This window comes from Chelonoidis abingdonii, chromosome 11, assembly GCF_003597395.2.
Source record: "Chelonoidis abingdonii isolate Lonesome George chromosome 11, CheloAbing_2.0, whole genome shotgun sequence".
Taxonomy (NCBI): Eukaryota; Metazoa; Chordata; order Testudines; family Testudinidae; genus Chelonoidis; species Chelonoidis abingdonii.
Genome location: NC_133779.1, coordinates 37,906,646 through 37,933,392, shown reverse-complemented (window position 1 = coordinate 37,933,392; position 26,747 = coordinate 37,906,646). Strand labels below are relative to the sequence as shown.

The window sequence follows — 26,747 nt, the reverse complement described above, 5'->3', positions numbered from 1 at the left end:
AAGGAACTGTGGGTGGGACTTCGAATAGTTATCAGAGTTGGGCTCAAAGCCTGGATTCACAGCCAGACCTAGGACTGGGCAAATAACCGATTTTTCGGTTTGGTGACTGAACTGAGTAATCGCCCCAAAAAATTGTTCCTAGATTGCAAGGCCAGAAGGGAGTCTGTCTGACCAGGCCAGAGAACTGCCCCCAATCATCATTTGTTGCGATTTAATACACGCATGCATTGCAATAGGAGGGCTGGGAAAGCCCCTTTCCTCTCTCATACGGGGGTTGACATTCTTTGCCCCTCGATTTTTTTTTGGTTGAAAATTTGTCATTTTTTTTAAAACTGAAATTTTTGCAAAATTTTTTTTCCCGACATGGTCAAAACTCTCTATCTCGCACAAAATTCTCCGGGGGTGTTTTTAATTGATATTTTTAAGCCTGATCATTATTGACATTTTTCCATTTACCCAAAACCTGGTTTTCAGTTAAAAAAAGAAAAGCCACCCAGGCCAAGTGTTTTTGGGAAACAAAATATTCTGGCAACTGTTTTGAATTTCGGTGAAAAAACACCAAAGATGTTGGTGCCAAATGGATCCTTTTCAAGCCCTGCAAAATGGAAACAGCGCCAATACTTTGAATTTTCTGTGTCTTCATTTCCTGAGACAACCGTCTTCTCGAGGGGACATCACAGACCAACCTCCGCTAGAGAACAGAACAAGAGTATCGGCTCAGATCCTCAGAGGCCTCGTGACACCAAACTCCCATTGATTTCAATGGACATTCGGCACCTCAGCACCTTCGAGGGTCTGGGCCATAGAATCTACTCACGCTGTTCCGTTCGGTTCAGTCAGACTCACCTGCGGAGCTCATCTTTGCTACGTCACAATACAGCTCGGAAAAGTGTGGGGTCTGCTTTGTGAGAGTGGTACGGGTTGAGCTGACCCTTTAAAAGGCTGGGGCTCAGCCTGGCCTCTGCCAGGAGTAACCCACCATCCCAGGGGACATGAATGGGGCAGGTGATCAAGTGATGGGCACAGGGGATGTAGAACTGCTGGCAGAGCCTGCGGGGGAGTCCAGGAAGAGGCCCAAAGGAACTGGAGGGCCGGATGAGCTGCTGGGCAGAGGGCCTGGGGAGGGAGCCGGCTGGGACAAGGGCAGGTAACAGCTCTCCAGAGCTCCCAGGCAGGAGGCCTCAAAGAGATCCCTGCACGAAGCAGGAGCTTGCTGGATAGGGGTCCCAGCAAGGCGAAGCCCTCATAAAGGACTATGGGCCTGGAGGGAGGGGAAACTGAGGCAGAGGCCAGCCCGGTGAAACCTTGCTACAATGGGTTTTGAGCACCACAGTCCTTAGTGATTGAAATGCGCTATTAGGGCCACAATCCTGCAAGGTGCTGAGCAGGGGCATCATGTGCTATTGGGCGGGGGTGGGGGGGTGCAGTTTGCAAGACCTTGGTTTGCCCCTCCTCCAACTTTTCATAGGCTCCATTCTGTCTTCCACTCCCCCTCCCAGAATGACAATCACAGATAATGGTCTATATGCCAATGCAGTTTTGTGCCCTGGCCCCCCTGAATTTTTCTGGAATGACATCCGTGGGGCGGAGTCCCCTCAGCCTCTCTTGACTCCAAAGGGAGCCAGCGTGTCACGGGCCGGGGCCCACAATCACCTAGCAGAGGTCAAAGGCGCAACACTCAGGGAGTGTGTACGTGTCCCCACAGACTGGTCCCTGCAGGATTGGATACAAGAGGCTGGATTAGCAGCACTGCATTGGGCAACCCCGTGTCTCACGCGAGAAGTGTGTGACTCGCGTTTCCCAGGGGCACCGCCCTTTGGATGCGCCAGACGCTGGGTACCCAGCACTGCTCCAAGTGCTGACTGCCTGGTACAAGGTGGATTTCAGCCTGCCCCTAATAGGATCTGGCTGGCATCAGCAGGGCCGGCACTTCCATTAGGCGACCCTAGGCAGTCGCCTAGGGGGCCAGGATTTGGCGGGTGGCATTTTGTGCGCTCCCTACGGGGTGCACAGGAGCTTCCGGTTCCGCTCCCATCGCGCTGCCGAAGAAGGACCTTCTGCCGATGTGCTGCAGAAAACAACGGCAGGCAACTGAGCAGCTCAATGACTGCCGCAGTCAGCTGCGCCATTTCGGCGAAGGGTGCTTCTTTGGCAGTGCAATGGGAGTGGAACAGGAAGCTCCTGTGCACCCTGTGGGGAGCACACAAAATGCTGCCCCCCGAATTCTGCCTAGGGCGCCTGAAACCCTGGTGCCGCTCCTGGGCATCAGAGGCCCGGGGAACGGTTCCACGTGCAGAGCATATGACTTGTATCGATGGACCATCAAATTAATGGCTGTCTGCAATTCTAAACCCGCGTGATGGACACCAATAACCTCAACCCACCTGGCTGAACACGCCGACCTGACCCTGCACATTCCTAACCTAACCCTATCCCTGACCCCTGTGCCATACACCCTGTCCCCAACTCATGCTGATAGACACCTGTAGCCCTGCTAAGAGCACTGCGGCTTTGCTGTGATTTTCTCTTCCGAGACAACGCGACCCTGGTGTAGCCCCATGGCATCCTGCCCCCATCCAGCACTAAGTACCGTGGGGCAGCAGGATTCGAGTATCCTCCCCGGGACAAGAGGTGACGTACGTACCTGCCTTCATCATGTCTGTGCCGTCCACCGACTTCATGGGGCTGTTGCAGATCTTCTGCTCCGCTTTGGGAAAGAGGAGGAAAAGCAATGACTTCTCCATCCAGGTGACCTGCCAGAGCAGGGGACACGCCCTTTCCCCACCGTGCCCTGCTCCCAGCCATCCACCACAACAGGGGACGCGCCAGGACCGTTCCACGGGGGCTCATAACAATAGCTGAAGTGGCAGGCCCCGGGCTCGCAATGGCAACAATCATCCCGCTTGCCTCTTCGACCCCGCACCCTGGGGAGCTGGGGGAGGCATTTCCCACCGCCTAGGAGGCTGCTGCCCCCTGCAAATGGGCCTTTGTGGCTTAGGTCTGCTCCTAGTTCACCCCGCAGGAAGCAGGTGCAGTCAGAGAAGGCTGATAGCTGTTGCCCCTGGGTTTAGTGGAGAGAGGGGAAGGGGGGTAGGAAAGCGGACGCTGGAGGAAAGGAAGGGTTCGGTAAGGTAGGTGACTGACTTCAGCATCCCACCCTGAGCCGTAGGGCTGGGGGTGTTTCCAGGGCTGGGTGACACGCAAGCAAAGGGGAATCTAGTGTGGAAAGAGCCATTCCCACTCCTGAGGATCCACTCCCTGCAGAGTGAGGCGAGTGGGAGCTCAGCACCGATTGGCATCCAGCGGCCAAGCCTGTCCGAGCGCTGCCCAGCCATGCAGTGGGACCAAGGGCTGCAAAGCCAGGGCATCACATTCTGCTTCTCCCGCACAGGAGGCCACCACTCAGAGCAGCAGCGCCGGGGAGCTCGCTCCTAGGTGAGGGGAGCGTGGGTTGTGCCTAGGACATAAGGAAAATTGGATCACATGGATGGGACAGGAGAGAACCCACCTTTAGCTGTGCCCAGCGGAGTCTGCAAAACAGAACAGAGAGAGGTTACAAGTAGCACTTCTAACTCCCAGCCCTCCTGTGGCACCCGAGTCCTCCACACAGCCGAGCGTGCACTAGCGAATCCAACCACCAGAACAGCAAACGGCACCCCTGCTCCGCTAGTTGCTGCTGCAGGCCTGCCTGCCAGCTAGCAGCATTCAGACCCGGCGGGAACGTCTCACTCTAACCATGTGGCTCAAGACTCGTTAACTTAAATCACAGTACGTGGGGTCAGTGCAACCAGAGATAAAGGAGAGCCCCGAAGTGGTGCACTTCGAAAGGGGAATATGGCGAGGAACTGGCCAGCGTGTATGTGCATGGATAGGATAAGGGCCGTTTAGCTGCTGTGTCATAGACCCATTAGGGCTAACAGCAGCGAGTCCTTGTCCGTCACCCAGGGCCGAGCTCCCAAGCCAGGTGGTGAAGGAATGCAAATGGATTTGCAGACCCCAGTCAGGTGGATTCCAGCTTCTTTCCAGCATTCTCTGTCTTCATCAGCACCGTGATTTCCTCCCAGTGACAAACACCAGCCAATCATCGCCTGCTAATTCCCCACGAGGCCTGACATCCCCATCAACCGGGTGGGCGTGCGGAGGGCTCTGAGTGTCCACTCTGATCCAGCAGGGGGTGTGGCTGAGCACAGCCGCTGACCACAGCTGCCCCGGCAAACCACCGTCTGCTTTCACGCCAGACTGGCCATGTGGCCGATGAACCGCGCAAACAGGCCGTTGGCCAGCAGGCCTTGTTCTTGCTGAGCTCTGCGATGGCAGGGCGGGGGGACACCAGGCAGAGCTGTGGGGCTGGGCCCAGCACGGTGGCTGAGGTGTGAGGATTTTCTCGGGGGGGCGGACGTGGGCTGGCAGCAAAGCTCTGCCCTGGGGAAGGCGGGCGTTATTTTCAGGTGAAGAGATGCTGGTTGTCTCCTGTTTCGATCTCCCCTGTTAATAAAGCCACGCAGCACTGCATTCCCTATTCCCTGCCTGCTTGCGTGTCACGGCTTGCACCCGTGCACGTGCAAAATACTCCTGAGCAGAACCGCCCCTCACGCCCGCGCCAAGTGGAGACTCAACGCTGCCACTCTGATCTGGCGGTATTTTCCCCCCAGGTGGCAAACGATGGTGCAAGGAAGCCAGGAAACTGGGGCCTCGTGTAAGTGCAGACATTTCTGACTGCAGCTCGGGCACCCGCCGTTACATGCACGCACGACGCAATGACAGATGAACCGATTCCAGGCCTGTTTCCCCAAATGCCTGGATTCAAGGCCATTCGGTGCATTACAGCAGCAGAACCCCTGACTTGGGCAAGGGTGGCTGAGGGTAAACCGGTTCTGTCCCTGCTGCCCTTTCACAGCTGTCTCAAGGGAACAGCCAAAAATGCTTTCTCAGGGTATCACTGTAACCACCCCAGCCCCTCCATGCCAACCTGTGCAGTGGGCAGGCCCCTGCATGGAGATACCATTGCTATTGTGGGCTCCGCGGTACTAGGGGGGTTAATGGAACTGACCTCTTTAAGGGAAGGTTTTGAGGCCAGCCAGGGCTAAGCTTCCCCCGCTCCCCCTCCTCCTGACCTTCTGTGCGTTTGCTGCTTTCTCCTCCTTTGCTGTCACCTCCTTCCCCAGCTTTTCCTTGGTGAAAGGCGCCGAGTTCCCGTTCTCCAGAATCTCCAGCTCCCTCTCTAACCTGGAAGACAGAGTTTGGCTGCTGAGCGGGGTGCAATGGCAGGGGGTAGCATGGGCAGCCCGGAGGGCCAGCCCAACCAGTCTCAAAGGAGCCAAGTACCAGAGAGCCCCCCCCCGCCCCCAGGGAACCTGAGCGTGAAATGCCTGGTTACGTTATCCAGGCAAAGATCAGCCCCCCCACGCACCCAAAGGCCCCACCCTGCCAGCTTGTCCTGGGAGCAAAGGGAGATGGAAGGACAGAACCAAAAGAAAAGCAGAGGGCCGGCTCTTCAGCTTGTGCAAATCGTTGGGAGGGGTCCGAGTTCACAGTTAAAGCTCCTGACTCCCACCCCCCTCTGCTCTACCCACTAGACCCCACTGCCTTCTCAGAGCTCCCAACATGTGCTTCGATCTTGACCTAGGGTGGCCTTGCTCTTCCCCCGAGTGCCCACAATGCTCTGCCACTGCACCCCCCCACTGAGGCCCAATTCTGATCTCATACATGGCCTGAGCCAAAGCTCATTGAAGCCCAGGGGAGCCTTTTCGCTGGCTTTCAGTGGAGCCCTTACTCCATGGCAAACCAGCTGTAACTCATGGAAGCCGAAGGACGGGTGCTGGTGTAAGCACAAGGAGAATCAGGCTCAGGATACGAAGCAGAGGGCACCGATCTTGCCCATCTGGCAATCGTAAGACGCAGTTGGAGCTCGGCCAACCCCAAACCCGCCTCCCCCTGCGGACTCACACCAGAGTCAAACTGACCCACCCGGGTTTTGTTGTTGCTCATTTCCTTGGCTTCATGCAAGGACCTGTTTCCACCATCGCACTAAGCACGCTTTGCTACCCCTGCAGCGCACGGAACAGGGCCAATTGGTATGACGCAAACCCCCACAAAACAGGATGGCAAGTGACTGCCTAAAGGCTGCAGGTGGGATCTAGAACTGGAGAGTTCCTCGGATGGGCAGATTATTATTTCGAATGCCTTAAAATTCAAATGGGGCTGTGGGTGCAGGAGAGAGAGGGGTGGAAAGGACCCCATCTCCTGCTTTTAACTGCTGGAACACACCCATGGCTGAAGGAGCTAGACAGACAGGTGGGAGTGTACGGAGACCGCCAGACAGACAGGTGGGTGTGTACGGAGACCATCAGCTAGATGTTTCATGGGCCAGATACTCAACTGGTATAACTGGCAAAGCTCCACTGAAGTCAATGGACCAATGCTGATTTACAACACCTGAGGATATGGCTTTCCATGTTGCTATTTTGCAAAGCAAAATCCCCAAGGAGAGATCCCCATCCAACTCCTTAAATCCTCGTAGAAGGGGCATTGCCCCCTGCCCACGTCACTCCAGCCATGATGCCCAATTTCTCCTACAACTACCTCCGTGACCTCTTCCCCATCATGGCACAGAGCCGCCTCCTAGCTCTGGACCACCCAGCCCCCATCCTCTGTCCTCATTCAGATTCTTCCTCAAGATCTATTCCTGCCACTTTGCCCACAGGAAGTGAATTGATAAGGGAGGAAGCACAAGGCCTAGGCGCCGTTTATATTCTATTTTGAGGGATTCTGTGGTGCCTACCCCTTTTTGCTGGCCCTCCACATTCACCCAGGCCCCTTGAGGCTGATGGGATCTAAGCACATGCTGAAGGCCTGGCTGGATCAGGGCTCCTACGTGACAACAGCTTTACCCATGTTTGTTTTATGGGGCAGAGGTGGCCATCCTGGCCAACATCAGGGTCTGAACTGGAGGTCTCCAAAACTAATCGCATGAATTCTGCTGCTTGAGCTAAAAAGTTCAGGTCTCGGGCTAAGAGCCGTGACAGACCCATATCCTCTGTGGATCAGCACAGGGAGGGACCAGCCAGTGGGTTACAACAGCAATCTGTGTATCCAGTGGCAAGGCTCCGAAGGCCTGACTTTCAGAGGAGCCAAATCCCCCCTAATTTCCATTGACTTCAGCAGCAGTTGCTGGCCTCAGCACTCAGCAATCCTGAGCTGCAAGAGACAGCAGCAAGGCTGTTGATTGCACTTGTTTCTCTTCCGGATTTCACCAGGTCCAGGAGCTTTTCACTCCGTCTACTGAATATTTACAACAGCTAGGGGAGGACAATGGCCACCGACAAATCAGAGCTACCCGTGCAAAGCCTTGAACTAATGAGCCAACAACACACAACACTTTCCCAGGCAGGATGTTGGCTGTGGATGGAAGAAGGCAAAAGAAGCTGCAGATTTCCTGTCCACAAGCCACGCACTCTGCCAATACCCAGGGCTCTGAGAGTGGATGCTCTAGTGTCTAGTCCATTGGGCTGGCAGCACAAGATTTTTTTTTTAAGTGGCTAGTGATTTGGGGTGTTTCCATTTCTGGAGGCCCAACTGAAGCACTTTTGATGGCCGGGATTTTCAGAGTGGCTCAGGGCCTTGGCCCTTTCTGAAGATGAGGCTAGAGACTTTGGAATCTCTCATCTCACGCCCCGGGATGGAGCATGTTGGAGCAGAGCCGCATACATTTGGGAGTGATTTGTGCAAATTGATGAACTGGTGTCACTTAAGCTATGATCTGCCAAAGGGATCCCAGACAGGCAGATCCTTCTGTCTGCTGACCCCCCGCGGCTGGATCTGTCCACACAGATGCCTGTGCAGCATCGGGGCCCTCGCTCACTGCATCCCACGGGCCACTTATTTCAAGGCTTTGCACCTCACCATACTTACCGGTCACACAGCACTGCCACCAGGACAACAGCATCTCCTGCTGCTTATAAAAAAAAAAGGACAAAAATACCATCCTGGTTTGGAAAAGGGCCACCCTGGTCGGGGCTGCTCAGTGATGTCTGGCTGCTGGAGCTCAGTGGGATCGAGAGCTTGCAGGGGGAAGAAAGTTATGGAGCTGGTGGGAGAAAGGGGAAGGGGCAGGATGGGCAGAGGGTGACATGTCAGAACAAGGGCAATCTCCCACTGCAATTTTTCTGTGCGAGGTAACTGCTGGTTGCTACATAGGACTGAGGGTCAGACTCCTGGGTTCTAGCCCCAGCCAGGGGAGTGGAGTGCGATCTAGTGGTCAGAGCTAAATACAAGTCAGGACCCCTGGGTTCTAATCTTAACTCTGGGAGGGAAAGCATGGTCACGTGAGTAGAGCAGGAAACTAGGAGTCAGGATATACAGCCTGGATTCCTGGCTTCTTACGTGACCTTGGATAAGTCACTTCACTGTCCTGTGCCTCTGTCATAGCTTTCCTACTCAGATCTGAACCTTAGAGTTCAGAAAATAAGATGCTAGCATGAAACCTCCAAGCTTAATTACCAGCTTAGATCTGATAGCGCTGCCACCAGCCAGATTCCAGTGTCTGGCGCACTCTGGTCTCCCCAAAACCTTCCCTGGGGGACCCCAAGACTCAGATGCCCTGAGTCTACAACAAAGGGAAATAACCCCCTCCCCTTGTCTCCTCTTATTCTCCCAGGCTTCCCTCCCTGGGATGGCCCTGGACGATCACCCTATCAATTCCTTGAATGCAAACCAGAGAGATCCAGTTTCTTTCACCCTCAGTCAGAGTCCCGCAAAGTAAGCTTTGCACTCTGACGCAAAGAATTTCCCCTCCCAGTCTTTCCCTGAGAGAGACTGTAACCCTGGCACAGAGATCTACCCCCTGAGCCTCAATAGAAAAGAAATTCAACAAGTTTTAAAAGAAAGCTTATATAAAGAAAGAAAAAGACATAAAATGGTCTTCTGTATCAAGGTTGACAATATACAGGTCAATTGCTTAAAAGAAAAATGAATAAACAGCCTTATCCAAAAGAAATACAATTTAAAACATTCCAGCAAATAACAACAGTAAATACAAAAAAAAACAAATAAGCCTATTGTTTTTACCTTTGTCCACCAACTTGGAAACAGAAGATTAGAAAAGCCTGGAGTAGAGAGATCTCTCTCAGAGCCGAGAGAGCACAGAGTCACAGACAAAAGACACACAACCCAGAAATTCTGCCTGAGCTTTGAAAATCTGTTCCTGATTGTCTCTGTCAGTGTTGGTTCCCTTTGTTAACCCTTTACAGGCAAAAGAAACATTAACCCTTAGCTATCTGTTTATGACAGCCTCGGTTTACCTACCAGTCAATAGTGATACCTACTGCCCAGGGGAGCTGTGAGCTAATCTCTTAGCTGCAAAGCACTTGGTCATCCTCTGCCAATAGGTGTTTAGGGAATGACCAAGTGCTAGCATTACCGAGAGTTTCATTTTTCAACGGAAAGCAAAGCAGTGGAATTACACTGGAGAGCGTTAACCGGTGCTCGCACTATGTCTCCCACTAAGCACCTGCGGTAGGATGACCAGACAGCAAATGTGAAAAATCGGGACAGGGGGCGGGGAGTAATAGGAGCGTATATAAGAAAAAGATAGGACTGTCCCTATAAAATCGGGACATCTGGTCAGCCTAACCTGCGGCCAGAGGATTCCCAAGTGTTTGTCTCAATTTTGCCTTTTTATCACCAAACAACTTATCTGCAAACCCCATTTTTTCCCTCCCATCTGTACAGATGGTTGAATCACTCAGGAAAATCAGGCAGCCATTTACAGAGCCAGACCGATGACATAAAACCATTTATTGTGAGAAGATCATTCATTTGATTTAAAAGGCTGAAATGTGGAAGCTACAGAATCTGATAAATTCTGGTGACAGTGTGAGGGCTGCAAAGGGTAGAAGAAAATGTAGCTTCAGACTGTTCACTGGAAGTTTAGAGTGTAAGATCATTGGAGCAGGGACTGTATTTGTACAGCACCTGGCACTCTGGGGCCATGACGGCAGCTCCTAGGCATTCCTGCAGTAGAAATAAATACCTAGCTCGTATAGGCGCTTTTTAGTAGATCTCCAAGCATTTGACCATTTTTCATCCTCACAGCCCCTTGCAAGGCAGGGCAGTGTTGTAATCCCCACTGGGCAGAATGAGGTACCGAGAGGCCAAGAGGAAGCTGAATCCAGGTCTCACAAGTTCTAGGCTAATGACCTGACCACTGGATCATCGATTGAGCTGAGGATTTTATAACTCTCTCGCTGTCTCACCTCTCTGGGACTCCACTTCTGCTAGGATAACTCAATAGATCACAGAGAACCGTTCTTGTTATCTGTATAAAACAGCACATAAAGGCCACAGCCAGTCCAGGACCCCATTGTGCCAGGAGCTGTACAAACAAAGCGGCATCCACTCATAGATCATAAGGCTTGAAGGGACCTCTGCGGTCATCCAGTCCGAACCTCTGCACAGCCCTGGACAGAGAACATCCCCAGGCACGTTCCTGTTTGAACTCGAAGTTAAACCCGGCAGAATTAACTCGAGTGGTGCCCCAGTTCAATCCCGTCCACACGCAAAGCCCCTTAACTCAAGGGCGGGGCTGCTTCTAGCTCAAGTTGGCTGGCTCACTAGGGGATACAGGCACCAGCTGCAGTAAGCAGAACTCATCTGCAGCTAACATGACCACTCTGCGTAGCTGGGGTGTTATTTTGCAGTGTGGATGCTCTCATCTGAGCGAGGCTATAGCTCGCGTTAACTCTGCAGTGATGGGCCCACACCTCCTAAGAGAAAAATCCCTGTACTGTGAGCTTAGTCTAAACAGGCAAAGGGTGGGAGAAGGAGTTTTATTCGCCCCATTTTACAGAGGAAGAAACCAACACGGCCAACCCCAAATGTGCAGAACTCCTGAGTTAAGTCACCGAAACTCAGGAGACTGGCTTAGAAACTAGGAAGTTTTTTTAAAATGCCCCAGGATCCTTTTCTTTGCCTTATTTGCTTTTGAACCTTGCCGGGGTCACGTTTTCAAGCTGCAGCCACAAGGGCTAGACCACTAGGGTGTGTCTACGCAGCCATGGGAGGTGCGGCTGCAGGGCGGGTCGGCATGCCCGTGTGACTAGCAGTGATGATGGGGCAGCGTGGGCTGTACAAGCCCATTCAGAACTCTGGATACATACGTCCCTCCCCTTTCGCAGGGTCCCAGTGCTCAGACTCCAGCACGCATCCGAACATAATTTTACAGCCCTGCAGCTCAAGCCCTGTGAGCTTGAGTCATCTGACATGGGCCAGCCACGGGTATTTCATTCCAATGTAGACACACCCAGTGTAAGTCTAGGGTTCAGACTCAGGCTCCTGCCAGCCCCCCTTCTATCTATATACAAATCGTGCTAACCTAGGAATTCATGGGGTGGAGGATCCGAGTGCCTCAGTCAAGCCGATACCCAGGGATCAAGGCCTCCTCCCTTGCAGTGTAGACAATCCCACTGACTCATACTCTAGAAATCTGCCAAAAGTATCCAACAATCTCATGGGTCGACATTCTCAGTGCTGTGGACAATCAGGTTTGGTGGACAATAATGTTTTCCAACACTGCACCATGAGCTAAGTGCTAGAATGGCCACATTTTGGGAGAGCACTAGGAAGTCTGGGACATGGGTGGTTGGATTTGGGCCTGCATAAGGCAGTGTAGAGGCTGGGGCCCCAGGGTTTAATAATTGCTAACCTGTGCTTACAAATGAGTGTAAACGCTAAGCCCTAGGTTAACAAACCCAAGATCTGCTCATTTGAGTTCTACTAACCCTGGGCTGACATTATGATGTAGACACCCCCTAAGGGACTTGGCCAGGGTCACACACAGAGTTGGTGGTAGAATTGAGAATTAACCAAGATCTCCTGAGTCCCTGTCCAGTGCTTTCCCCCTCCTTACTCGCAGATGAAAATATACCTGATATAAATGTGATGAAACTGAGCAGCTCTGGGGACTCCCCTGCCTTTGCAAAGCACTGAGCCTAACATCAAAATGTTTAAAACAAGCATCAGTTTTGCAAACAGTTCCTTGGCGAGTCTTGGAACATCCCACCCTGCAGCAACTGGCTCCTGATCACAAAAGCATCGTGTGGCGAAAACTAGGAAGTGAAACCAACAAGACTAGTTTCACTCCCTGAGTGAAATGCAAAAGACAAAAACAAAAAAATCCTCCACAAACAAACAGTTTTAGTAGTGAGAATGAAATCAGATGTTTAAAACTGCTGTATTGCTATGCCCAAGCATTCAAGAATCAGGAATCTGGCCCCATAAAAACCATAATATTGGCTTAAAATCATGAGATTTAAATAAATAATATAGCTTGGGTATTTGCTTTCTGGTTTTGGAGCCTTTAGGCCACACACAGGTCATGCTTTCAAACTTTTCTCTGCAACCATGAAGGACAGAAAATTTTTAAAAATAAAAGCCAAGATTTTTCTATATTCACATGACTCCAGGAGCTGGCAGTTTAAGAAAAAGCTCCAAACATCATGAGACTTGCAATAAAATTGAATTGCAAGAGTTGGCAAAGTGGACGTAGGGCAAATGTAATCCTTGTTACAACCGAGCAGCCTCACTGAAACCAGCAGGGTGCAAGGTTTCAGTCCCAAAACAATCAAAGTGAATGAAAAGACTCTCATTGACATCCACAGGCTTTGGATCAGACTAAAATCGTTCTCTGTGGGCTTTCGGTGTTATTAGTCAGATGAAATATTACAAATGTTGCTGAGTTTTTTGCCCCCAAAAGCTCCACAATTTCTTATAAAAAGCTGTCCCCATTTCCTAACTAGTTCTAGTTATTAGCAATGCAGGCAGGGAATTTTTAAATAAAGAGGCCTCGTTCTGACCTCACTTCTGTTGGTATAGAACTGGGATGTCAGTGAACTTCCTCCAGATTTGTACCCGGTATAGCTTAGATCACCATCCGGCCTGGACGCACACAATTTTTATTTTGACAGTGTCCCCTTCAGCAGATTTTTATTTCTGTCTCCTGTTTGTAAAGCTCACTTCCCCTCTCCAGTCTCTGAAAAATCCATTGTGCCATTAAACAGGGACAATGGCCTCTTTGGATCTGACCTATATCTGCACTGATTCTTTGTAATGAATGGCCAGCATGACAGAGAGGGAGTAATTTACTGCATTCTGGCTGCTGGGATACCTCTCCTAGCAAGGCTTCTTTGCTGCTGGCTTTTTCTTTCTGCTCTTTGGCAGCTGAATGAGCAGGAAGGAGGTTACTGGGAGAGGGTAAAAGTTTCTCGCTTTTCCTTCTAACTCATCTAAGTCTCCTAAGATATATGACTGCAAAGCCAGCACTCCAGATCTGGTTGCTGCCGTGTTTAACATCCACTGGGAAGCTGAACAGCAATCCGACTCCTTCCCGACTATCCAGCCAACGCCACCTGCTAAACACCAGTATATGTCCAATACCACACGCACACTGTTACATAGAGGAGACAAATCCCAGATCACAGCTGTCTAAAACCAGCCATGTGAGGGAACCCATACCTTCCATTAGCCAATCAAATCGCACACATGCTTCTGTGTACTCTGATTGGCGACTGAGAGTCTGAAAGTGACCGCCCCATCCCCGAGACCTTTTAAAGGGTCATCTAGTCTGACCCCCTGCCAAAATACAGGATTTGTTGTGTCTCAACCATCCAAGACAGATGGCTCCAGCCTCCCTTAGAAAACCTCCAGTGAAGGAGCTTTCACAGCCTCCTCAGGCGTCTGTTCCATCATCCCATTGTTCTTACAGCCAGGAATATTTTCCTGAGATTTAATCTAAATCTGCCCTGCTGTCGTTTGAACCCATGGCCTCTTGTCCTGCCCTCAATGGCAAGAAAGAGCAACTTTTCTCCATCTTTTTTATGGCAGCCTTTCAAGTATTTGAAGACCGCTTTCATGTCCCCGCTTAATCTCCTCTTGATTTCAAAGGGGAAACTGTTACACTTTTTGAAATAGACGAGACTTCCCACTACTTGTCCATGGCACAAAGTGCTCCTCGCCCCTCAGCCCTGAGTTTGTGTGTCTAGCTGGGAAGCTTTCCGCAGCCTCTAGCAATGTGAAAAGCACAAATGCCATTAGGGAGGGAGCTGGGAGAGGGAAGCCGTCTGTGTTCAGGCATACCTCCCCGGGGCAGCATTACAGCGTCACAGGTTCCTGATGGAGTCAATTTCTCCCCTTCCCCCCTCCCAATCTCTATTGGATTTTCACTTTAAATAATGTCATCTCCTAATTGCCGCTGATGGGTGCTCTAGGGTGCTGGGTGCATGGCTCTCAGCCTCCACCCACAAGGACAAAGCAAGTGTGTTCTGAAATCTCTTCTGCACGAGGAGAAAATTACAGGGCAAAAACCAAACTGCTTGGCCTTTGAACTGGGAGGGAATTGAGCACTTAAGAAATAGAGAGGCTTAAACCACTGAGCTATCATTAGACCCCCTAAACCCAGGGTTGTGAGTTCAAGCCTTGAAGGGGACATTTAGGGATCTGGGGCAAATATCTGTCTGGGGATTAATCCTGCTTTGAGCAGGGGGTTGGACTAGCTGATCTCCTGAGGTACCTTCCAACCTTGAGATTCTAGGAACAGTTACGGGCTGGAGATGGCCAGTGTTAGCAAGGCCAAATGTTATATAACCAACTGTCTCCACTGTAGCTCAGTCCTGATCCATTACCCCTGCCTATTCCACCCTCAGGTTCTCTACATTCAGTCCTGCTGATGCCCCTCTGTGATCACTGGCTGCTATTCCAAACCCTGGTTCATTTTGGTGGGGGGAGGGAGGTGCATCGTGGCAGTCATACCTCCACCAGGCCTCAGGAGAGGGGAAGTTTGGTTGAGAGGCCTGGTCCACATAGCCAAATGGGAGCCCAGGACACCCAAACTGCAACTCCTCTGAGGCACTGGGGCAGTATTTCGCAATCACGGCATTGAGGTTCGATGCTCAACTGAAATTTCCTGCAGAAACTTTTTGCGCAAAATCCCATTTAATTGAATTCCCTGATTTCCGGCCAAAAACAGGTTAGATGGAATATTTCCCACCCGCCCTAGCTTCCAGCGCACCAGAGTCAAAAGGTCAAGGCTGCTGTACCAGTAGGGAGAGAGGCTTTAAAGTGACAGAGAAGGAGGAGGGCTCTGGATACAGACCAAACAGAGTCCCTGCTGCCCTGCTCTGCGGCACCGCTGTGGAGCTGTGGCTCTGCCCCGGATGCACAGACAGTGAAATGGGCTTTGCTCGCCACTGTTTGGGGGAGAGGATGGGAAAATTGCTGCTGTCAGCAGCTCCCAGAGAGAGGGAATGTTCAGCTGTGTGTGTCAGACACTGTCCTGTGTGGGAGGTGGTGCAGGGAACAGGGAGCGCAAGTCCGTTGTATTTCCAGGCAACACCCAGCCGGCTGGATACACCTGAAGAAGTTGAGCTACATAATCCTTCAGCTCCCCTCCACCCTATCCCCCGCCAAAGCCCCCACCACTGTGCACAGCTTTCCTCCTGACACCTGGCCCCGGAGTGCGAGACTCTCCAGGACTGGAGAAGCCAAAATGGCACAAGCTGTCTGCAGGGCTTCAGCACGAACTCACTGCTAGAAGGAGTATGAATCCTGCAGATCTCTCTCAGGCAACATGCCCAGTGATTGCCACAGAGGCTTCGCTTGAGTAAGATCCGAGTCAAGAGTTCAGGATTTAGTCCTATTACAATAATATCTTATATTTACCTCCTCTTATCAGCCCTACGTACAAACCTCACAGTGAGGAAGGGATGGACCCATTCACCATTTCACAGACGGAGAAACAGGGAGAGTAGATGACTTGGCTGAGGTCACACAAATAAAATCGGTGGCAGGGCCAGGAATAGAGCCCTGGTGCCTCACCCCCACTTTAACCACTAGATCACACTGCCTCCCCAAGTCAGGTCTAGCATTCAAGCATCCTGACTCAAAGGCGCCTGCTCACACCACGCTGCCTCAGACTCCAGACGAACGCTCCAGAATTGTGTGTTCTGTGCAGTCTGAATCTGGGTTCCTTTCCAGGTGGCTGTTTCTCCGAGCAGGAGCCACCTAGTCCACTTGCAAAGCCCTGAAGAACATGGTTTCTTGCAGCTGATCTGCATGGCCCTCACAAGTGGGGCTACAAATGTTGGTGACATCTCAGAGACCAGCCTGGGAAGGGGCACACGGGAAGACCAGGGGTGGGGTGAAGGGGTTGAGGAAGTGAGTTGTTAGTGCAAAGCCAACTAGAACCTTCATTTTCCTCCAACCTCTCAGTGTAGCTGTTGGTATCCTGCTATTTTCTTCCCGGGACCAGCTCCCACCTACCCTGTGCCCACTAATGGCCTCTTGCTCCCCTCACCTCCGGGGGGCTGCCCTCCCTCCCTGCATATACTCCTTCACCATTACCTCTGGATGGTTTCTTCCAGCTCCTTGGTCTTCACTTCGTCTTCCTGCATCTGCTTCTTCATGGCCTCGTCTTCCTCGGAGGCGGATGACAGGGCTCCTTCCAGCAGCCACCTCTCCCTCAGAGCCTTGGACTGGGTAGGGTTGGGAAGGGAACACGGAGAGACCGGTTACTTTCCCCCTTCTGCCCTAGGGAGCACCTGGGGTCCATTGCTGCACCCCCAACATAGCAGGGAGGAGGCTGAGCACTGGGGTCTCTCCTAATGGGCCTCCTGGAGCAGTACCAGGACACCTCATACCACTACCTGCAATGAGAGGAGCCGCTGGGTGTGGATGGAGTGTTCCCAGGAACACACATTAGCCAGGGGATAGTAACTCTGCAGAAAATGAGCCAGCAAGGACATCACTCTGCATCATGGGGCTGAATCTATCTGTACTGCTGCCCATCATCCTAGCACGTGAGCGTGAATCCTCAGGTGTCTTCATCAAGCTTACGGCCAGAAGGGACCATTAGAATAGCTAGTCTGACCTCCTGTACACTGCAGGCCAGAGACTTTCACCCAGTCACTCCTGTATCAAGCCCAGTCATGTTGGCTAAAACCACTTGGCTAAAATCTAATCTTGATCTGAAAACATCCAGAGAGGGTGACTTCACCACTTCCCTCTCACTCAGGTCAAACTCTCCATTGACTCCTTCCCTCCCACCGAGGAAAACCAAACCACCCACTAGAGCTGGCTAACACTTTTTCATCCAAAAGTACTTTCCCAGTGATGAAGGAGTTGCTCCTTTAGCTCAAGCAGTAGCAGCATAGGTTTTGGGTATTCGTGGTTGTAGGTTCAAGCCCCATCAATGACCATGGTGTCTATCTACAGTCATGGCCTGCTCTTCTGGTGTGGTTTCAAACCTCGTACAGTCTGGTGTTCATCAGAAAAGCATAGGACCCTTCCCAAGCCATGTCAGAGGGGCTTGGGCACAACCTAGCAGTCTCATTGCAGAAGGTGAGGAACGTGGGATGTTCTCTGTGCTGGGAAAATGCTGCTTTGCTTTCTCCAGAGCCAGGCCCTGTCCAAGCCAGAGTGTTCAGATGAGGCCTTCGGGGAAACCCAAAGCCCAATGGGTTAGTCTGCAGGTGATCATAGCTCTTCCTGGCCAGCGGGATGTCCCGTGCCAGGGCATGTGAGTCATTGGGGTCAGTCCCCAGACTTTGCCACCTGGCTCAAGCAAGCAGGGAGATGGCTGGTCTCCAAGCTGCTTGTTCTGCTATGGAAACCCTTCAGAGGAAGCCCTTCAAAGCGGCACATCTGCATCCTGGATCTTTTCCTATTACCCCCCTGAATCTGTAAAGCTGCAGCAACGCAGCTTCTCATGGCTTCTTCCTAGACATGGCAATATTAAAATCGCTCACCCTCTAGTCCAGTGGTTCTCCAACTTTAGCAACCTGAGGACCCCCATTTTGATTTAAAATTTTCAGGGATCCCCAAGCTCCCCCACTCAGCTCTTGCTCCTCCCACTTCCCTGAGGCTATGCCCCCACTCCCTCCATCCCCCCTCCCTCCATCACTTGCTCTCCCCCTCACTCACTTTCACCTGGCTGGGGCAGGGGGTTGGGGTACAGGAAGGGTTGTGGGCTGTGAGCTGGGAATTTGGGTGCGGGGTGTGTGTGTGGGAAGGAGTTTGGGTGCTGGAGCGGGATCAGGGCTGGAGCAGGAGGACAGGGTGCAGGAGGGGGTGAGGAGTGTGGGCTCTGAGAGGGAGTTTGGGTGCAAGCTCTGCGCTGGGACAGGGGGTTGGTGTGTTGGAGGAGGTGAGGGGGGTCGGCGCTTACCTTGGGCGGCTCCTGAAAGCAGCTGCACATCCCTCTAGCAGCGGCTCCTAGGCGGGGGCCTAGGAGGTCTCTGTGTGCTGCCCCTGCCCTCAGGCACCGTCCCTGCAGCTCCCATTGGCCACAATTCCCGGCCAATGGGAGCTGCAGAGTTGGCCCTTGGGCTGAGGACAGCGCACAGAGACCCCTTGTCCCCACTCCGGGCCGCAGGAACATGCTGGCTGCTTCCAGGAGCGGCACAGACCCAGGGCCCCTGCCCCTCCCGCTCCCTCTCAGTGCCTTCTTCACGCCAGGGAACTGTTCCCCGGCGTGAAGGAGGCGCTGGGAGGGAGGGGGAGGAGATGATCAGTGGGGCCTGTGGACCCTCTGGAGTACCCTCGGGGACCCCCAGGGATCTGCGGATCCCAGTTTGAGAAACACTGCTCGAGTCCATCATACCTGCCCCCGCGAGGTGACTGTGCAAGGAAACACTGAACTGAATACCTGGGTGCAGAGGGGAAGGTGGATAAAGCACATTTTAAGGGTCGCATAGTTTTGGGGGAAATGGTTCCCCCACCCCACTGACCATGTGAAAAGTGTCACCTCTGTGCTCTATCGAGGACCTCACCGTCTTTATTCACCCCCCAACAGCCTGTATGGAAGGGCAGCAGCATTACCCCACTTCACAGATACCACCGGAGGCCTAGAGAAGCTCCAGGCCAGATTTTTAAACATATTTCAGTACCTAACCCCTGAAATGAGGAGTTAGGCACCTAAATACCTTGACAAATCTGGTGCTAAGTGATTTGCCCAAGGTTGGACAGGTAGTCTGTGACAGAGCTGGGAACGGAGCCCACGTCTCATGAGCCCCAGGCGACCCCCTGAACCCTCTCTCTCGGTGACACTGGGCTCAGGTTCTGGACATGCTTTGTGGTTGGCAGGGGCCCCGCTCAGGTTCAGCCCTGCGGCACTGGGCCCAGATCCGAGTTGCTACCTTTAGGTGCTGTAACTGGCGCCTGTCGTCTTCGAGCTGCCGCCTTTTATTTTCGATCTCGATCTGACGTTTCCTCTTCTCCTGAGAGTAGAAGGAAAAGACGAAGAAGGGAGGGAAAGAAAAGGATGAATTCACGATAATTGTGTCTGTTAGGACAGACATGCCAGGATTTTAGCTTTCAGAAGGTGGGGCGTCCCACTGACTTCAGGGGGGCTGGCTAACCCTTTTAAAGCCAGGCGTGCGCTTAAACACAGGCCCTTGGTCAGGTCTCCAGCCCTTTCCCCTGTGGGTCAGTGATTCAGTCAGTCCCTGCTGGAATCTGCAAAGCCGCTGAGCTCCAGTGCTCATGGGGAGTCGCGGGTGGGACAGCTTCCATTACGCAGTGGGCAGGTGTCGGGCCGGGTCCTTAGCAGGTGTAGATCGGTACAGCCCCATCTACGCCAATAGGAGTAAGGCTCATCTACACCAGCTGGGGATCTGGCCTGAAGTTTTCAGAGACAATTTTAAGTGGACTGACCTTTGTCATTGACTCAGAAAATTGCTCCCCCTGCAAGTTAGTCAACTCAACAGCTGAGATTTCTCCAGACTCAACCCTTGCTGCTGCTCCATCACTGTGGAATGCAGGAGGCGTGGATGGGGCAGGCCAGAGAGGTTGCCCCCTCCACTTCTGCTTTTCTCTCTCTCCTTTAGGGTTTGTTCCTTCCATTCCCCCTGCCCTCCACATAATTTTTCCTCATTTTTCTCTTAACCGGAAATTGTAGCTACACAATACCCGAGAAATACACACACGATGCAAAACAGCAGCACATACGTTCCACACCTACATAAACAATGCTTCACAGCTACACAGGCCTGGACAGCTATGCAAACAAGCAACACGCAGCTACACAAACCGAGCACGACAGCTACACTCCCAATGCTCACCACCGCCACAATGCACAACCGCTACATGACCAAGCAGCGCTCGACAACAGCCCCATCCACAATGACAAGCAATGCTCACCGGCTACCTATCCAACGCACAACTATGCAAAGAATGCACGGCAGCTACACAAACCATGCACAACAGCTACACCAGCGACTACACAACCAATGCACAAGAGCTGCATTTACATTAAACCACTGCCCCACCAATGCCCGGCAGCTACACAGCCAAGGCCCCACAGCTGCACAATGTGTGACCACGGCACATAGAAAACATCCTAAATCCCATCGTTGATGCCTGGAGAAAGGGGAATGGCTGCCTGACTCAACGGCCTGGATTTCCAAGACCCACAGTCTGGGATTGGTGTTTGTGCCTAGATCGATTCGCTGTACTTAGTCTGTGAGCGACAGCGACTGAGCTGGAGAGCCTGCACAGAGGACAGCGAGCTGGACAGAAGCCAGGTACATTCGAACGGCTGATATCAAGGCAGCTATTGTGTCTACTCCATGCACTCAGAGCAAACATGCACTTTCCCCGGCTTGAGGTTTTTCCTTTCAGATTAAGGAAGATGATAAGGAAAGAAATAATATCGAGGACCTCCACCTGTGATTGAAATTCCCCATTCCTCTTCAGATCACCCGCACATCTGCCATGGGTTCAGTCTCACTCATGCTGCAACAGGCCCAGCGGCATTGCTAAGCCCTGTGGATCCACAGTTAGTGGCCAGCTGCTGGCAGCATGTATAAAGTAGAGCAGCCCTGAGACTGCTGTCACAGGCGCTCAACAGCTCTGAAAATCAGTTCCCTGCTGTCCCAGTTTGGGCCCTAGTGGGGGAAAAAGGGAAGGTCTGGACATGGACTCAGGAGCGCTCAGGTCTAGTCTTGGCTCTGCCACAGGCTTCCCCTGCCCTTAGACAAGTCACTTCACTGCTTTGTGCCTCAGTCTCCCCATCTGTAAAATGGGGATAATAATCCTTTGTCTATTCAGATTGTGAGCTCTTTGGGGAGGGGACTGTCTCACACTACGTTCATGTACAGCACCTGACACAACGAGACCTTGGTCTCAGCGAGGCTTTCTATAAATTGCTGTCGTAGTATTCGCTGTTCAGCCACTTGGAGTCGCAGCTGGAAGGACCAAGCATGGGTGGACGAACGTGCTGCAGCCCCGGGTTTCATCGGACATCTGCAATGTATTTGCGCTATGTAACGGGTTTTCATGAAATATATTTGCCCTTCACTTACCCCTGTGTTCTCTCAGGAGAATTTTAAATTTAATTACACTGGCTGAAGCACGTGTATTTCAGACTAAATGGGAGCCTGTGCTGCTCAGACAATGACGGCTCTTGTCTGCGATTGATGTTCCTTTCAAATTAGGGCAGGCAACATTCATACACATGCTCAGAATTCTTGTTTTCCCAGGGCCAAAGTGAACTTGGACCTCAATTTTACTATGAATTATTTCTGTTGCAATAAAGCCAGGAAGCCCAGCTGAGATCAGGGCCCCATCGTGCCTGGTGCTGCACAGAGACACGATGAGAGACAGTCCCTGTCCCAAAAAGCTTATAAATGAAACAGAGACAGACACAGGGTGGGAGGGGAAACTGAGGCACAGGCAGGGGACACGACTCACCCAGCATCACACAGCAGATGAGCAGCAGAATGGACAATAGATCCCAGGGCTCCTGACTCCCAATCTGGTGCCCTATCCACTAGATCACGCTGCATTTCTATAATGCCTTCTCCAAGCCCGTTATTAACAGAAATGAGTCAAGCCCCCTAAACAGCACAGTGAGACAGGAAAATCTCATTATAGGCCCAGACGGGGGGAGGGACTTGGCTAAGCATACACAGTGAGGCAGTGACAGAGCTGAAAATGGAGCCCAGAAGCCCTGACTAGCAATTCCCTGCTCTAACCACTAGATCTTACTCTCCCCACAGCTGGAAAAAGAACCCAGTCACCTCGATTCCAAGTTCTGGGTCTTTAAGAACAAAAGAACAGCCATAATAGGTCAGACAAAAGGTCCCTCTAGCCCAGTGTCCTGTCTTCCAACAGTGGCCAATGCCAGGTGTCCCAGAGGGAATGAACAGAACAGATGATTATCAAGTGATCCATCCCCTGTCGCTCAATCCCAGCTTCTGACAAACAGAGGCTAGGGACACCATCCCTGCCCATCCTGGCTAATAGCCATTGATGGACCTGTCCATCCTCCATGAACTTATCTAGTTCTTTTTTGAACTCTGTCATAGACTTGGTCTTCACACATCCTCCGGCAAGGAGTTCCACAGGCTGAGTGTGTGGTGTGTGAAGAAATACTTCCTTTTGTTTGTTTTAAGTCTGCTGCCTATTAATTCCATTGGGTGATCCCTAGTTTTTGTATTATGAGAAGGAGTAAATAACACGTCTTTATTTCCTTTCTCCACACCAGTTATGATTTTATAGACCTCCATCATATCCTCCCTTAGTCGTCTCTTTTCCAAAGTCCCAGTCTTATTAATCTCTCCTCAGACGGAAGCCGTTCCATACCCCTAATCATTTTTGTGGCTCTTTTCTATACCTTTTCCAATTCCAATGGATCTTTTTTGAGATGGGGCGGCGACATCTGCACGCAGTATTCGAGATGTGGGCATACCATGGATTTATACAAAGGCAATATGATATTTTCTGTCTTATCTATCCCTTTCCTAAGGATTCTCAAGTCTTTAACCCCAAGAGTGCGCTTCTGGCTAGAGTGCTGCTCTAACCCATCAACACTGGGACACAGAGGGCTGGACAAGCCAGAATGGCCTCCCACAAGGGTGATTACTCCCAGTCCACAGATGGGGAGCTGAAGTAACTTGCTTGAGGTTACGCAGCAGATCAGTGAGAGGGCCTGGAATAGAAAACAGATTTCCTGGGTATTAGTCTAGTGCCTCTATCCACTAGTCCTCACTGCCTCATAGGCTGGGGCTTGCTGTTTCCACCTGGAAACAAGATGGGAACTGGATTTCCCCAGCCCTCAGAGAAGATCCGAGCCACCTCCAATCCTTGCACCATTGTTGGGATCGGTCCTGATTATTTCATCTGCGTCGGCTCAGCCACATTCCGATCCCAGGAAGCATCACACGTTTTCTTCCCCGGCCCAGAACAATCTGCCCTTTGCGTGGCAGCGATCGGCCCGATCGCAAGCAGGGACTGGAAAGCTGGCAGGCGAGGCTGCCACACAAAGGTGTGGGCAGGAAGCCAACATATGGCCATAGGGAGAGGACCATGCTTGGCTCCGTCTCAAAGGACGACAAGGCAGAGACTGCACGGCCCAGCAGTTACACGCCTCCAGGCTGGCTCTCCGCATCTGCATCCTCATTCACCCGGAGCCAGGGAGCTCCCGTTACAAGCGACCTTATGTCCGTGGGCCTGATCCTTTGGGAGTGGAGGGCACTTGGCGTCTTGCAGGGGGCGCTCAGCTCCTTGCTGGATGATGCTTCCTGTTCTCTTGACAATAATGCCCCTTTCTGCTCCCTTACACAGCCCTTTTCTCTCTGGGCTTTAGAAGTCAGGCCCCCACCAGTAAACCACAGCATTGACCGGATGCCTCTGCACACTTGCGAAAGTCCCATAGAAACTGATTCCACCATCCGCCAGGTCTCCAGGCCACTGAGAAGGAGCCAGCCAGCCAGCAGCGACCGCAGCTCAAGTCCCATCAGCTTTCATCGGCCAACAGGCAGGGAAATCTCGCTTCACCCACCGCCCAGCTGGCACCAGATGCCTGCACCCTGGAAATCAGCTGTTTGGAGTCAGACCAATTCAGCCGGCATGTTTCTGGGTCCTAGACAGCCACCGGTGAGTGAGCCAGCCCCTGCCAAAACCTCCATCCTCTGAGTGGGCACCGGGATCTTGTCTGCAAGCAAGAAATCGCCCTCCTGTGGGGCCTGATCCAAAGGGCCCCAGACCCCAGACGCTTGGAGCCTCAATACCTTTGAGGATCTGACCCTGGGCGTCTTTCCATTGTCCAGGCTGGGGAAGTAGTAACAGCAATCAACAGTCAGACATTCACCCCAGCCTCTCAGAGGCTGTTTGTTAATTCATCCATTAGGCCTCCCCACTGCCCAGACAAGTAGCTATCGCTTGGGGATACCAAGGCCCGGCGATTTCCTCACGCTCATGCGGGAAACAGTGGCAGAACCTGGAAAAGAGGCCAGGAATCCTCACTCCCATTCCTCTGCTCCAAAAACCATCGCTCCAGAGCCAGTAACTGTGACACCCGCTCCTAGCGGTTTGTATTATTTTTCTTTGCGTAAATCATCCACAATTTCCCAGTAGTCTCGATGACACCATTTTTGGAAGGGTGCAGGAGGAACGGATTGTCAGGATTAATCTTCTGAGTCTCCTTGTCTTCTCTCCCCAGGCTCCCCTGGGGTCTACACCTCTCCTTTCCTCCCGGGCACTGCTGTCTGGGATGGCCATGCTTGGCTATCAAAGAGCAATGCCAGTGTGAAGAAACAGGAAAATAACTAGACCCATGAGGAGGGGCAGCGATCGGAAAGACTGGGAGTCTGCTGCTCCGTTCCCTTGTTCCTGCATGTAAGGCAGAGATAGTGGGGAGAAAGAGGGGGATGAAGCTGATCTTTGCACTCCGTGTATTCTGAGCCAGTTCAGGGCCCTGCCTGGCTTCCTAGGAGAGCAGCCCCGGGGTTACTCTAACGTACGCGCTGCATCCTATGGCCTCCAACGGGCCTTGTGAAACTGAGAACAGCTGTAATGTTCTGGCCACCCCGCCCCACCCCACCGACATGCCACCTCCTCACACATACAGCCAGCTCTGCACTGAGCGGGGAGGTCTCCTGCGAGTGGTGATGGTGGGGTTGTAATAATCTCAGGGGGGCTGTTTCCACCCACTTTAAGGTCCCTTTGTGCTGCCAGAGGGGCTTTAGCACAATCGGGAATCAGGAGCCAGGCTGCTGCCCTGAGCACTGAGTGAGCCTACAGCATTGTATAAAATATATGCAAGACCCAGCCCCCATGTGCAGTCACCTCTGCCACACCGCCCAGGGTTCACCCGCTTTGTATATCTAGTCCCCCTGGGCAGTGTACTTAGATCAGAACTAACAGACCATTGCCCTGGGGTCACGGAAAGAGCTACTCAGCCTGAAGAAAGGGGCCACTGGCATTATACGGCTGCTGCACGAATACGTTCGTTCATCCCTCATTCCAGCCTGCATCCCAGGTCTGGGCCTTGGCACATTGACGTTACCACCACATGGTCTGGAGCAGGAGGCCAGTCACGTTGCCACGAAATGCTACCAGCAGCCAGACCTGCAGCTCGAGGCTCAGAGGATTCATTGCATGATAACGAAGATGGAAGGAGATGGGACGGGACCACTTACCGCTATGGCCTGCAGCCTCTCTTGCTGAATGGCGCCAGCCTCCATGATCCTGCAAAGAGAGCAAACGAACGCAGAGCATCAGCGCACAGGCCAAGGGACGAGCTCGGGAAGGGGAGACTCTCCCATGCTATGGGTGCATGTCCGTGAATAGAATCATTGTGGCCCGCAGCGAACCGGACACTGCACACAGACAATGGCTGAACTTTCCCCTTCCTTTGCGGCCCTCCCTTGTCCCTTTGTTCATCCTGTCTGTGCACTTGCTGCAAAAGTGGAGCACTTCTTGGCCGGGCAGCCTGCACACGGGGGTGTCCCAGTGCCGCCATCGGATCCCATGCAAACTTTTAGATTTCGCTGTCACTGCAGGCTCAGTGTCCCTGAGCTGGACTTGACCCAGACAAATGGAGTTTTGTGGATGAGCCAACTCCCTGCCTGCTCCAGAGTACTGCATAATAAATAAAAATAATATTTGAAATATACCTATTTCATAGAGCTGGAAGGGACCCTGAAAGGTCATTTGAGTCCATCCCCCTACCCTCACTACCAGGACTAACTACTTATTTTTGTCCTAGCCCCCTAAGTCACCCCCTCAAGGGCTGAACTCACAATCCTGGGCTTATCAAGCCAATGCTTAAACCACTGAGCTATCCTGAGGCTTTACTATCATTTTAGGGCCAAACTGTGTAGCTCAAGTTAAAGGAGGCCTAATGCTTCAGGCAGTAGCAGGGAACTTGAGAATCGAACCCCTGTCTCCCTGCTCTGCCCTGGGCTTCCTGCATCCTTTAATCTCTCTTTGCCCCCATCCACTGTTGGTGCAATGGGGACTGAGCATTTTCTCTCTCCAGGGTGTTGTGAGGATACATTGAGTAAGATTGTGAGGCATTCCGTACAATGGTAATATGGGGGAGGCTGCAGAAGGGCCTGTTGTGGGGAGATTAGCTCCAGGAAGCGAATGGAAACTGACGTGCCAAAACAACGCTTGGAAAGCTGCCCCCCTGGATGCTTCCCAGCACCCTGGAGGTCGGTAGTCGCTCAAACAGCCTCTGGATAGACGTGATCCAGACAAACAAACTCCAGACCTAAAGAGCTTTCCCCAAGGGGAGGAGGGGGGTGTCAGTTTGGAATAAAGAAGAGACCCTCAGGTGCATAAGGACACCAGTCCCAGAGCTCAGATCGCGACTCTCCCTGGACAATCCATCCCTTCTTTTGCCCTTTCTGCTGATGAGAGCATATCTACTGCGGCCCTGAGCCACCGTGCTTAGGGATTCTCTCGCCAAGTGC

General features: G+C 52.3%; 1 protein-coding gene across 3 annotated transcripts in view; it reads right to left on the bottom strand.

Moving 5' to 3' along the window:
• The window catches only part of PALM (paralemmin), a 60,154-nt gene that overhangs the window by 7,915 nt on the left and 25,492 nt on the right, over positions 1–26,747 (bottom strand). For all 3 annotated transcript variants that reach the window (XM_032783396.1, XM_032783565.2, XM_075070896.1), the window contains exons 2-7: positions 25,470–25,518; positions 19,185–19,265; positions 16,393–16,523; positions 5,115–5,226; positions 3,509–3,530; positions 2,645–2,707 (exon numbers count right to left, since the gene is read on the bottom strand). In XM_032783396.1, coding sequence (XP_032639287.1) covers positions 2,645–2,707; positions 3,509–3,530; positions 5,115–5,226; positions 16,393–16,523; positions 19,185–19,265; positions 25,470–25,518 — 458 coding nt within the window. The remainder of the gene's footprint in view (positions 1–2,644; positions 2,708–3,508; positions 3,531–5,114; positions 5,227–16,392; positions 16,524–19,184; positions 19,266–25,469; positions 25,519–26,747) is intronic.